Source organism: Passer montanus, unplaced genomic scaffold (genome assembly GCF_014805655.1).
Source record: "Passer montanus isolate IOZ18808 unplaced genomic scaffold, ASM1480565v1 scaffold17, whole genome shotgun sequence".
NCBI classification, from domain to species: Eukaryota; Metazoa; Chordata; class Aves; order Passeriformes; family Passeridae; genus Passer; species Passer montanus.
Window position 1 is genome coordinate 11,805,392 of NW_024364270.1, and position 13,273 is coordinate 11,818,664.

Genomic DNA, 13,273 nt, shown 5'->3' on the forward strand with positions numbered 1-13,273 from the left:
TCAGTTTATAAAATATCTACAACTCCTGCTGCAACCTGGCATTATTTTTTAACCTTTGGCATGGTGTTAGTTATTTATGTTGACTAATACTAAAGAAGATTTCTTTGTCTGTTGTCACGTGGATTCCCTCCTTCCCTTTCCTCCATCCAAAATTCCTGTGATTCTTTCAAGGCTTGTCTGTCATTGCTACCCCCTCCTCCCCAGACCCTTGAATAGCCTGAATAATACTTGTTTAAATTATGCTCCTAGAACAAAGGCATGGGCCTTCCATGTTGAAGGCAACCTGAAATTTCAGCAAGCCTTTTTTGTCCCCACTTCCTTCTATCTCAGAGTGCAGCTTGTTATACCTAACCCTGTACAACTCCAAGCCTCTGTCAGATAAAACCACACTGACTCTTCTCCTGCCTTGTGCTCCTAACTATTTGCTCCTACCAGGTCGTGCTACTTTCAAATAATAACTTTTTTTCCAAAAAGTTTCCATTGGATGAGCTAACTCAAAGAGACAGACAGGTAAGTTTAGTCCATCTCTATCCCATAGCTGGTAGTGAATCACTAATGAAGTGCAAGGAATTAATTTGTTTAAGCCGAGGAATTGAACACAAATATATAGAAAGGAAAGTTAGGGAAGAGGTAAGCAATGACTTACACAGATAAGGTATCTAATGCCAATTATTATTTAATGGTTTTGTAGGTGAATTTGGAAGCTTTTATCATCTTTGGAACTTTAAGAAAAATATTTTGAATGGGGGATTTGAATGGGATGAAACTGAGTACTATACAGATCAGAGAGGACAAATCTGCTAAAGTAAACACACAGGAAGCCTGTGAGGCACAAGCAAAAGAAAAAACATCTAGCACACACAGCAACAAAATCAGAACAAAAGGAGAGGAAATAAGATACATGCAAGGTCAAAGCAATGTATTAATGTCTGTCCCAACATCTCACATTCTGACTGGAACATTTTGTTCATTCTATTTACCTTTGCTTCCTCATCCAGAAAGCACAACTGGTCTGCATTAACTACAGAATATTCAGAACTCTAATCAACTCCTTTGGCTTTTTCAAAATCTGGTTAAATTTAATTAGATTCCTGTAACTGTATTAGTTAATTAACTTGAAAGATGGCACAGGTTTTGGAGATTATGCACTACCATCATCCTCATCATGTGGGGAGTGCTCTGTATGCAGTGGCTTGCACAATGAACTACACCCTAATATTTTACCAGGAACCTCATGCTTCATAGGTTTGCTAGTGGAAGCCTTTAGGATTGTTTAGATTTAGGATTGTTTACAATCCTTCAGAATGGGAGAGCAAAGGTGGTGCCACTGGCAGTGGAATTGATGCAATGGTGTGCTGCAGCAAAATCAGCACTTTCTTCTGCTGTCACTCCAGCCCTCCCCCAGAGCTGCCCAGCTGTACTGCTTTCCCTGCTGCAGGGCCACTATTTGCTGCATCCTTAAAAAAGTGATTTAGTCTACTAAAATTGCTTCTTGGCTTTTTAAAACATTATTATTTTTATTTATTTGAGATTTAACATCACAGTGAAAAGCCTCAAATGGATTACAGAAAACCCCTGCAATGGCTCCCACTGACAAATGCATGTGCTGGGGGCACACATCCAGCTGCTCACTGGAGCTAAACAGCTCAGTGGCCCCAGGAGGGCACTGGGGAAATGTGTCCCTCTTGTTTCCAGGATCAGAGCCTTAGGGCACCTCTCCCAGCTGAGCCAGTCTTGCCTGACCATCCTTAGGTAGGATGGGAAGGGATGCAGCTCTGTCTGCCTGGGGTAGCTCTTCACCAGCCTTATTCAGGGGCCAGACCACGTCAGGCTGCCATGAGTGTTGTTGCCAGGACCAAAGCTTTACTTCTGTCCAGTGCTGTATCATGCAGATGCACTAACTTGCTTTTCTGATGAAGAGATTTCTAGTACAACACTGCATTGTACTATGAAAACCAATTCACATTCCTACAGATATCCCAGGAAAACTGAAACCTCAGCCTAGACTAGCTAAAACACAATACTAATGCAGTCAGTAAGACTAAACCTGAAGTGATAGACTCTTGCTAGGCATTAATCTATATTTGTATTAACTTGCCTCTTTTTATTACTAGCAATTTTTCACCAGCTTAATTTTTCACTTCCTTGTCTCTGCTCCCAGGATCATTTCAGAACCTCTTCTTTGGTGTAGACTCCACATAATGCTTATTATTTGGAAAAAAAAAACCCTGGAAGTGAAATTTGTCTCCAGTGTCTTTAAGACTAATTTGAACAGTTTTGAAATTAAGGTATTTTTTTTACCATATAGGACCTGACAAGCTGTTAGAATGAGGCATCATGCAAAGGAAGATGTAGCCTGGGCTGACAAGATGTGAATTCTCTTCACATTTAGAATATTTATCAATAGGAAAAACATAGCTGATTGGGGAAAATATATGCAAGCACCTGCTGCTGGCAGTGTTTTTCAATTGCTTCCCTCCTACAACACAACAGGCCCAATTCTGGTGACAGACAGAAAACAATCTGAAAACTGTCATTTACATCTGGAGCCTCCAGCACCTCCTTCATGCCATGCAAATGCAACCTCTCTGTCCCTGCTGTCCAACTTAGGGCACCTGCACAAGCAGGGCTCCCAGCAAGTATAAAAATAACAGAGCTGAATGCTCCCAAAGATGCAACATCAACACTAAAACAAAAATAACCAAATTGTAACAGTGTCAGTTGGCAACATGAGGTTAATTCCACCAATTTCAAGGTTAAGACAAAAGTATGTCACAAACTATGCCAAATTTGATGACCATGTTATATATAGGGGTTTTCCCCTATGGACCAGCACATCTTTCCCAGGAGCTGCTTTTAATCTACCATTTAATCAGTTCATCAGAAAGACTAGTCTATCTTGTTTTGTAGAAAATAGGTAGCTTGTATGCTGAGATGATAACATTTTCAGAAGTTCCAATTATTCTTTTACATTTTTTTAGAACAACTGAAATAAAAGTGAAACACTGTTTCAAGTCAAGCAGAGATAAATCCTCATTGCCTGCTGTCATGCCCTGAATGCCTTTGTGTGTCTGTGTGACATCCAGTCACCAAGGCACCTAAGTAGCACAGAGCTGTTCATGTTACACTGGAGCAGAACCCTACCCTACACTGTGGAATGCATTATTTTTCCTCAGTGTGCAGAAGACCTATAGGAAACTTTTAAATTCATTGAAGAAATACAGAATTACCCATTTCAAGTGTGCTGTTATAAATAACTACTGCTCTGACAGTTGAGCTACTTCCTTTGGCTTCTTTGACAATGTTAACCTTGGTCTACCCCTCAGCTACAGATACTGCTATCTTTGTGCATTCTCATGTCAGTATTTACAAGGTCACACAAAAAGCAGCAGTCTGCTCTTGCTCAGCTTTGCTAAATAAAAGAGAAAACGTGTCTTTCTTCATCGGTATCAGCACTGTCACAAATGTCAGAACACATAAAACTTCAACTCAAGCACTATAAAAACAACAATCACAAAACCAGGCCCTTGCTAAAGGCATCTCAGTGAAGGTGACCAGAGCTGGCTCAGTGACCATATATCCTTTTGCTGTTACTTAGAGAATTTGGTAACATAGAGCATATCAGTAATTTTAGAAGAACTGAAAAGCAAAGCTTAAAATGAAGTAAATTAAAACCCTCTCAAGGAAAGGCCATGCAAGGACAGTATTTCAATTTACTTGGAAGTTTCTGAAGGTGTAGCTAAGGTGAAAAAGAGGAACCAAACAATGGTTTTATTCACTCTGATTTACTGATTCCCTCTATTCTGTAATCACTGTAGCCAAGAGTAACTGTTCATTACATTAAGTGCAAAACAAGCTTTAAAAAGCTTGTGTGGCCTGTTTGAAAACACACAGTTTTAAAATTATTGTTTATTTGAAAGATTTACCTTGCTGAAAGAATGAAGGATCTCTCTACGCTTTCAATGTTCAGTTCATTCTGATATGCTTCCTGGGTTGGCTTCTTAACCTTCAGCCAAAAGAGAAAACTTCTTATTCAAACTGAAATGGTACTTTTGTCATTGCTTTAACTTTAATTCCTGGAAAATCTCTTACATTTTTATTGCAGAAGGGGAACACTGAAGAGAAAATACTCAGAAACAGGAAATCATACACCAGTCCAGAGGGTCCAGCTACACTAAGATTACATGCAGCCCATCCTTTTATTTACTGGCCCTCAAACAAGCACTGGAGATGTACAGGGGAATGAAGCTCAAGAGCTGTTAGGAAATCATACACCAGTCCAGAGGGCCCAGCTACACTAAGATTACATGTAGCCCATCCTTTTGTTTCACTGGCCCTCAAACAAGCACTGGAGATGTACAGGGGAATGAAGCTCAAGAGCTGTCAGACACCTTCCACACAGGCCCAGTCATGTTGCCTCGAGCACCTCCTGCAACTGGACAAAAAAGGCACTGCAGGATGAGACGTAGCCCACTGGTGTACCCCAGAGTGGGCATGGGCTGCACTACCCTGTTGATCCTTCTGAGCCACCAAATTTCAAACTTAAGGGGGATTAAAAATCAAGAGTGGGTCTGAGCCACTGCAAGACATCTGCTGGAAAAAGAGATTTTGTAGCTCTACCTACAAAACTTTGGATTTGAGTACCAGATCTACACTGCAACTTGACTTGGTGATTTTTTTGGACAGGACTGGAGACAATGATTCCCAAGGCAATGATTTGTAGTCATGTCAGTGACTGAGTCATTATATTGCATGCATGTCCCTTATCATTACCCAGCAGGGCTCAAGGCTTAACTTTGATGCTTTTCACAGGGGCTCAGGAAGAAAGGTCGTATCTTCCCTCACAGTTAGCAAATCTATAAACCAGAGAGAGCTGATCCACCAGGATTTTATCAGGCAAAGATACCTAATCTCTGGGTGTCAGCAATGAAAAAGCAGTTAAAAGACAAAAGTGAGGTAGTCTAAACAAAATACAATACAAAAAATTAGTAGGCAGACTATTCCAGACTAGGACATACTGTCTGCAGTGAAATGCAGCCAAGATGATCCTGTGGTAAGAGAATATTTAGGGAAACCTAGATAGCAATCCCACAGGCCACATTATGCAAAAAGGTTAAGCCTGTAGGATTGCTCTGGAACAATATAAGCATATTTAATATCTCTTGCCAACAGTAAACACAGTTGCATTTTCAAAATGTGAAGGCCTGAGTTTAGGCAGATTTGGAGAAAGGCTCACTTTTACAAGTGACTCACCTTCATTCCAGCCAACGACAGCATGTTGTTGAGTTTATACATCCCTGACTGAACTGGAGTAGTGTACAACAGGGCGTCATTGAACTGTAATACAGAATGCTTTTTAATGACTAAAGTTTGTTAAAAGACAGATAATTTCAGATGGATTTTACTGGAAGTACAGAATTCCTACAGCACTGAGATAACTGTCCAGAAGAGTATCCTCTACTTCCTATTATTCCACTTAGAATCCAAGAAACATTTTTATGTATGAATTTAGAGAACAATAGATATCTATTTATATCCTCCTTGTGTAAATATACATTTGGCACATGAGTAAACAGTGCACGAATGTCAAATAACAGGCTGTCAAAAGGGACAAAAATGTTTCTCATGTGCACAGGTATACAGTATAGCAAACTACTTTAAAAGGATACTAGAATTAACCATTCAAACAAATCAAAGCAATCCAGGAACTAGGAGATAGCAGAATAGATTAGCAATTTTTAAGGACAAACTTAACCATACCTTGTGAATTTTACAGTTTAAAGTGCATCTACTGTTTATTTCCTGTTCTTCCAGACTTGGACTCGTTGAGTGCACTTACTGAACAGTAACCAAGGGTTTTTTTTATTTTCTGTGCTGTTCAACACATGGATCTAAACTTCATTTACTACACATAAACAAATACCAAAACCTGAAGTGTCTCTTAAGTTTTTCCTATGTGATTCTTCGCAAAATAGCCAAATTTTTCAAATGATTACTAAATCTTCACAATATGATAAATGGAAAAATCACTGCATCTAATGGTATGAATGCTAGCCTGTACCATTTATATCTATGAAAAGCCCCAAACCAAACAAAGCCCTTGCCCCATAAAACAAAACAGAGAAAATCCAAAATAGAGACACTGAAATCAGCAATATCTAGTTTGTGAAGCTTGAGATAGCACCACATTTTTGAGGGTATTTTGGTAACTGGTATAATACACACTCCAGGACTGCCTAGGAAAATATGTCTTCATATCAGGGTAACTACAAGACAGAATTCAGCCAGGACTGTGGGCCAATAATGCCATAAATTACAGGATAGCAGCTGCTTTACTGTCTAAATAGAAGAGATAAACAAAAGGTTCAAGTGGAAACAGAAACTTCAGAGATGCACAGAAGTTTCAAAACAAAGCAGTAGCAGAGACAGGAAAAGAACCCAGTACTTAACTTCCACCCAGTGCTCTGCTCAGGATGCACGTGGGCTCCTGCGAGGGGAAGGAGAGAGGAGGAGGGAGACGGGAGGAAGGAAAGGAGGGAGGGAACGGTGCAGAAGCAGTGACAAGAGTTGTAGGTTTTAAAATCCGGTACAGCTAAGAGGGATGGAGTAACTGTGCCACCTTCCACAGTACCACAGATAAAGTCTTCTCATGAAAGCTCTCAGATTTTAAATGAGCATTGTTCAAAATATTATGCTTTAGTGATTTTCCATTAAAATTAGTGCCACAGATAATATCTGTACATTAGAACTAACTGAATAGAACAGCAACAATTGGTAATTTTTTCTACTACCTGCAGTTATCAGTTATATTTACAGTGTAATGTTTTAACCACTAAAAATTACACTAGGATCAGGTACATAGCAACATACATAGCATCTTACCAGAAAAAACATTCTTGGCTGCATGACCTTGCGTGATAGCTTCATCAGTGTTCCCTCTTTCAAAAAGACCTAGTAAATTAAAACAAGAAATGCAAAACCTAGCTTTTTAGGGCACAAGCCATGCAGATGAGCTGACTTTTTTATAAATATTATTATTGTTGTTATTATTATAATTATTATAATTATTATAATTATTATTATTATTACTGCACTAGAAGTGCTGCACAAGTTTTGGGATTCAGGGTTCCCTTTCTGAGAAAAGCTGTTTATCCGTATGTTTCTCTAAAAGTGAGTGTGGAATACTGCATTAGTTTTCCATGCTGCACGTGAAACCATGAAAAATAGAGGGTTAAGCTTGAGGACAAAAACCTGCCTGCAAGATCTGGCAAGGAATCATATTCTAAAAATTCTAAGTTTTTGTCAGATAAGCATCTAAAAAAAGCCCACATAAGGAGCACCAGTATTCATTTGACTGGTAGAACCTAATAATGAAGCAATGGACAAATTTCTTCTTTGTGTATTCCAGCATCAGTCTTTGCTTGAATATCATCTTCACTTTCACTGCAATCTGCTGAATGCCATGTGGGGCACTTACCCTTCCTGGCTGCACAATCTCATGGTGTCCATTTAAACTATATTGGATCTGCATGAGTTTCTGAAAGTTATCCTGTGAGGGGAAAAAAGCAGAAGGTAAGTACTTGCCCTTGCATTCATGATTTTTTTTTAAGGAAAAAAAAAGAGAGAGAGAAAGAGAGAGATAGAGATACAGAGAGAAAGAGAAAAAGCTGTAATCAATCAGCTTCATATGGCAAAATACTTACTCCCTGCTTCATAATGTCATTGGCATGGTTTGCAACTTCTATAACAACAGCTAAAGCATCTGAAAGATGAAGGAATGATGTTTTGGTTATACAGACCAGTCAGCATTGGTATCCTGTAAAGCACAGATACCATACTGCATTTCCACATCATTCCAAGACTGAAGGATCTTATTGTACAGACACTGCATTCAGGAGCACTTGCCAAAAATCCCAGAGCCTTTGGATCATGGTTTAGTAAGTATGCCCTAGCAAGTCATTGCTTCAACCAACAGTGTCAATTATTTCTTAAAGTTGCTCAAAACATAGGCAAAGCTAAATTCCAGTTTCTCACACAACACATTAGTTACTATATTTACAGCAGGAAAGTTAACAACATTTTAACAGAGACTCTATAGGGACTAAGTTTGTGCCATTTTACCCAAATGCCATCACTGCCATTCATGGGAGACTACCTAGAAAAATTATATAAATCTTTGTCATTTCTGTCTTCTGCTCTTAGTTTTGCTGCTGCTCAAAATAACAGCAAAGTTCAAATTTCTAAATTTTGAACTTGTAATACCAAAAGAAAAATAAATATCTGGGAAAAAGTTACCAAATATGAGCAATTTTATTAAATACTGATATTTAATAACCAGTAACTCAACTGTAAAATATTCTAAGGTGTAAGTGCAAAAAGCATTTATATAAAATTATTATGTGAACACAGTAAGTGTTCAGTCCAAGTCCAAGAATTCATCCCATACAAGGATCGTATCCAAAAACCTGCAATTTACTTAAGTTAGAAACATGACACTTAACAGAAAGCTAGAACAACTGTTGCGCTGAAATGTAGTCTCTAAAGTATTTAGCACCTTCTGAGTAACTGAATTAAAGTCAAGCACTTCAAAGAAAGAAATAAATTTGACTAAAAGTCCACAGAGAAGCCTACCAAACCAGGTAAAACCAAGGCCTTGGGGTTTTTTCCTAGCTAATCATTAGAGTATTAGTACTGTAGAATGCATACACTTTCCTTATTGTTGACTCATATTCAAAAAGGAAGTATGTTAAAAGACAGAGCTTTCTGAACTAAAAGATTCAGAAGCTCATGAAGCCATATAAGAAACTAAACAGACATGAACAAAAAGCTCCTCCTAAGCCACTTGAAGGAGAATTTTTGTAAAAGATTGTCACAAACCAAGGCGATGCCAGCAGAGTCAAACAGCTGAGATACACAGCACATATCAAGCATTTGATTAAAATTTAAATTGAGATACAGATGTCATGGAACCAAGCAAGCCTGTTGAAATGTAGCTGGTGGTCCCTTTCTAGGTAATGCTGGAGCTGCTTCAGGCAGAACCCTCCCCAGCTCCCACCCACATGAAAAAAGATGAAGGGAAATGTAGCTAAATTTACAAAGACAGGAATGAGCACCTGATTCTCTCTGTTATACTTTCCTTCACCTCTCAGTTACTATATATATTAAAACCTTAAAATTTTATTTATTGACTTCAAGAAAGATTGAAGAATTTTAGAGAAAATTATAAAATTTGCTGGCTAGAGAAGGGGAAGTTCCAGGATCTCAGGACTATTTATACAGTCAGGACTAAATGAATCTAAACAACAACATAAAATAATCTATAGGGTCAAAGTCCATAAACAAACTGCTTTTTGGCAGGGAAGAGCATTCCACTTATACCACTTAGCTGAAGTAATGTATTCAAATGAAGGTCAGCAAGAAGAATTGTGCTATTTTTTTTTTTCCAAGAGTACTAATTACAACCAAACCTAGTCTCCCTCTCCACTCCTACCCTTCACTCCCAGGCTCTGCAGTGAAATTAAACAACTAAGCAAAGTTAGAAGATAAACTTAATTATTACAAGAAAGATCTTAGTGACTAAAGATTAGACTTTCATTTTTCACCCAAATTCTAAGATGGACTACCAAATATGTCAAATGTCAAATTAACACTTAGTCATTGTTATAACTTAGCTTAATCTTCTTTCTTTGATATAAGAAGGGAGAGAAAAACACTGTGAAAAATACAACTACAAAAACCAGAGAAGCTCAAGAAATCACAAAAAAAGTGAACTATATATTTAGGTTGCTCTCTTTTCAAGTGGTCAGCTGTTTAATATGCAGTGTTATTCTGTTCACAGCCATAAGAAGTGCAAGATGAACTTTTCTATCTCTTGAAGAGCCAGAAGTTAAAATATTTTTGGCTTGTATCTCCAACATATTCAAATATGTCTAAATGTCCTAAGAAATATATTTACTCATATATTTCATGGTGTTAAACCAGCAGACAAAGCAAACTTGGCTCAGTGCATTGAAGTTGATAATTTATTGCAGTTCAATCAACTACATCTGCACAACTCTTCTAAAGGTAATGGACTTGCACAAATGTGACAGGATCTCATGCAAATGAAATGGAGACATTGACTGGGAGCGTTTTTTGTACTGCTGAGGCATACTCTGAAATGGAAACAGCCTGAATGTGCAGTGCATTGATGTGCTCGAGTTAAACCACCTCAATCCTGCACTACTATGAAATGTGTGGTCCAGTTCTCATCACCAATGACTTCTCATTTCCTCTGATTTCCTTTCTCCTCACATGCAGGCAAAAACCTGTGTAGGTAATGTGTGTTTGTGCAGTTTCTGACAACTCAAACTGCAGAACTGCTCAGGTAAAATATTACCCATGGCAGCTCCTTGGTCTTGCTCACTTCTGCCACATGGATGCTTTTCCTGGCATAAAGAGAGAGGAGGAGGCCAGAAAGGCTCATAGATAGAGAGAGCATGCTGCCTATTAAATGTCTACAGATGCAAGAGACTGTCTCTTTCAATGGCAGTGCCTAAAATATCTGTTTAAACTGCCTGTGGAACTTCACTCTTATCTCTTGGTTTCAATTCAAGCATGAGCTGATATGACTGACAGCTCCAAACTTTTCTGAAACACAAGCTTGCAATCTTTTAGTGTCTCTGCTGAGAAACTTAGAACTAAATAGAAAATATTTCTATTACTGACTTAGCATTTTGCATTTAAAATCTTGAAACATTGATACATATGCTGATATTTCTTCAAAGAGACATTTACCTTGAGTATCCCTATAGTCTGCAGATTCTTCTAAAAGATTCTTTAAATAATCTGTATAAAGAAAAAATAATATAGAGATAGTTTTGTTAAATAAATAAACAACACCAAAAAGTAGTAAGCCCCATCTTTTTCCTGGAAATCTGCTGTTCAGATCTACTACTTAATTGACAAAGATCTACTACTTCATCTTTTAAATCTGTCAAGGTAATAGCAAAGTGAAAACTAGCATTTCCATAATGAAAGTATATCAGCAAAGAGACAGGTTACTGAAACAGTGGTCTTCTCCAGTGAAAAGTGATATGTTGTATACATTATTCCAGAAAAAAAATCAAGCAATTGAAAAATTGGTACATACTTGCAATCATTTACATTTAAGCTGATGTAAAAAACTTTTGAAGATTATAGATATTTGTCTGAACACCAAAACTAATCTATAGGAGCTAATAAAAAAAGTAGTCCACTACAGAAGATCTGATGATGATTAACATTTTCCGGTAATAAAACCAATATACTTCCCTCAATGTTCAAACTGGCATTTTCAGTTTTCAATGACACATGTAGTTCAACCACGAGATGGCACCCTCGATCCATTAAAGTCTTGGTAGTTTTAAAATCTATTTTATTTTGCTAAAATTAACTCCAAATGTATGACTATACATGAAAACATCCCCCTCGACTTTCCATTCCCTGGCTGAGTGTCTAGTTCATCAAAAAGTGCAATACCCTGTCAACGATTAATATATATCCTCAGTAAAACGTCAATCATATACTCTCTATTAGCTCTGAACTTCTTAAAATGAAAAGAAACCAAAAGAGAAACATTCCAAGAGATACACATTAGATTGATAAAAGCAAAAAATACTGATTTATAATTACCTTTTAAATGAAATATTAATATTCTGGCAGATCTAATGAAAACTAATTACATGTAATGTAGAAAGCACTCCATTTTAGCTTCTCAGTTGTACAAGCTTCATGTAGGAGTGAAACAATTCAACTCCCATATGCTTGCCCTACCCAAATTCATTCTTTCATTCAAAAAGGATCAGGAGCCAATTGTTCCTGCCTTCATAAGATGTCTTGCTTCATGGTTGCCCCTCAGAGACCATTCAGTGTATTGTAATCTTTTCCTTATGCACAAAATTAAAAGGAAATTATGAAACATGTTTCTGCAGTAGAATTGTTACAAAAAGTGAGAGAACTTGTCACAGTTAATGAAAGCTTTGAGAAAAACAGAACTACAGGAAGAGAAACATTTGGCACTGACATTTTATTGTTTGGCAGAGACCTAAGGGAGGATCCAAGGGAGAAGCATGAAGAGCAGGTTGGGGCGCAGGAAGAAGAACCGGCTGGGAGGCAGGGAGGGAGCTCTGGGAAGCATGATTGGCTGGGCCATGGGAACACTCACAGCTTTCTGCTCTAGTCAGAGTTCTGCTGGATCATTAGCAGGCTTTGGTTAGCATGTGATCTTTTAAGACAAGTCTGACCTGGACCAAAACTTTGTCTGCTGTAGTCCATCAATATTGTATCCTTCATGTCCTTCAAAATCTTGTGCTGTAGTAGCTACCAGCCATTCCAATGCAGTGTTTAGGTGGTCATATACTCCATTTAAAAAAAAAGTTAATCTTGCTTCACCTTGGGTTGTTCTGGTAAGAGGCTCATATGAGGGGGAGGAAAAAATTTAACAGGAGGTATTTTGAAAGGAACTGGGAAGAGTTCACACTGGGTTTAATTTGGTTTAACCTGAAGGAACCTGTCACAGATACAACACCAGTTGCCCTCTCCTGCCCTGCCTGTGGATGGGTGGTCTCTCAAGTTGGAGCTGTGCCATATTGCTGAGGCAGAGCACTCTTTAGACTCCACCATTAAGCCAACAAATTAAAGCTTTACAATTGCAACTTGATCTTCATTGGAGCCAGCACAAAAGACTCCAATGGGAATCTCCCAGTATAAAAAATGAGTCCCTACAGCTCATACAGAAATAAGGCTCCCAAACCACACACTCACCTCTACAGGCTGGGAACAAGAGGTAAGGTGGGTATAATTTCCTCATCTACAAATGTACAGCTGGCACTCTAAGACACTGTCCCTGGTACATGAAGGCGTCCAATTTAACATCCAAAGTAATTGCAGTGGAAACATAAAACGAGAGACCCAAGATGGGAACTAATTATTTCTTGGCATATTCATGCTTTATAACATGTTTCCCAAAACACCACCACTCAAACCCATTTTTGGATGTGCACTTTCTAGCATTTTAAATACTATAATTGGTGACTAAAAGAGGTAAAATCAAGATTTTAACATAACTGCATTCATTGAAAATTATGTATTTAAAACGGAAGGCAGCCTTTGTCTTACAAAACTGCAGCAGCCAATAAAACAACTGTAAAATCCTGAAAGTGATAAATAGGTAATTTTCATCTTAGTACTCCCTTTATCGGGTAAGTGGACCTCAGTTCACAGCTAAAACTCAGCTTCAGAGAAGCATCAGAAC

General features: G+C 38.1%; 1 protein-coding gene across 1 annotated transcript in view; it reads right to left on the minus strand.

Annotated features, from left to right (window-relative positions):
- Positions 1-13,273, minus strand: part of FGD6 (FYVE, RhoGEF and PH domain containing 6) — a 72,660-nt gene that overhangs the window by 13,888 nt on the left and 45,499 nt on the right. Inside the window, exons 9-14 of the mRNA XM_039704170.1 lie at positions 10,777-10,827; positions 7,704-7,762; positions 7,478-7,549; positions 6,883-6,951; positions 5,254-5,337; positions 3,927-4,006 (exon numbers count right to left, since the gene is read on the minus strand). Of these exons, the coding sequence (XP_039560104.1) occupies positions 3,927-4,006; positions 5,254-5,337; positions 6,883-6,951; positions 7,478-7,549; positions 7,704-7,762; positions 10,777-10,827 (415 nt within the window). The remainder of the gene's footprint in view (positions 1-3,926; positions 4,007-5,253; positions 5,338-6,882; positions 6,952-7,477; positions 7,550-7,703; positions 7,763-10,776; positions 10,828-13,273) is intronic.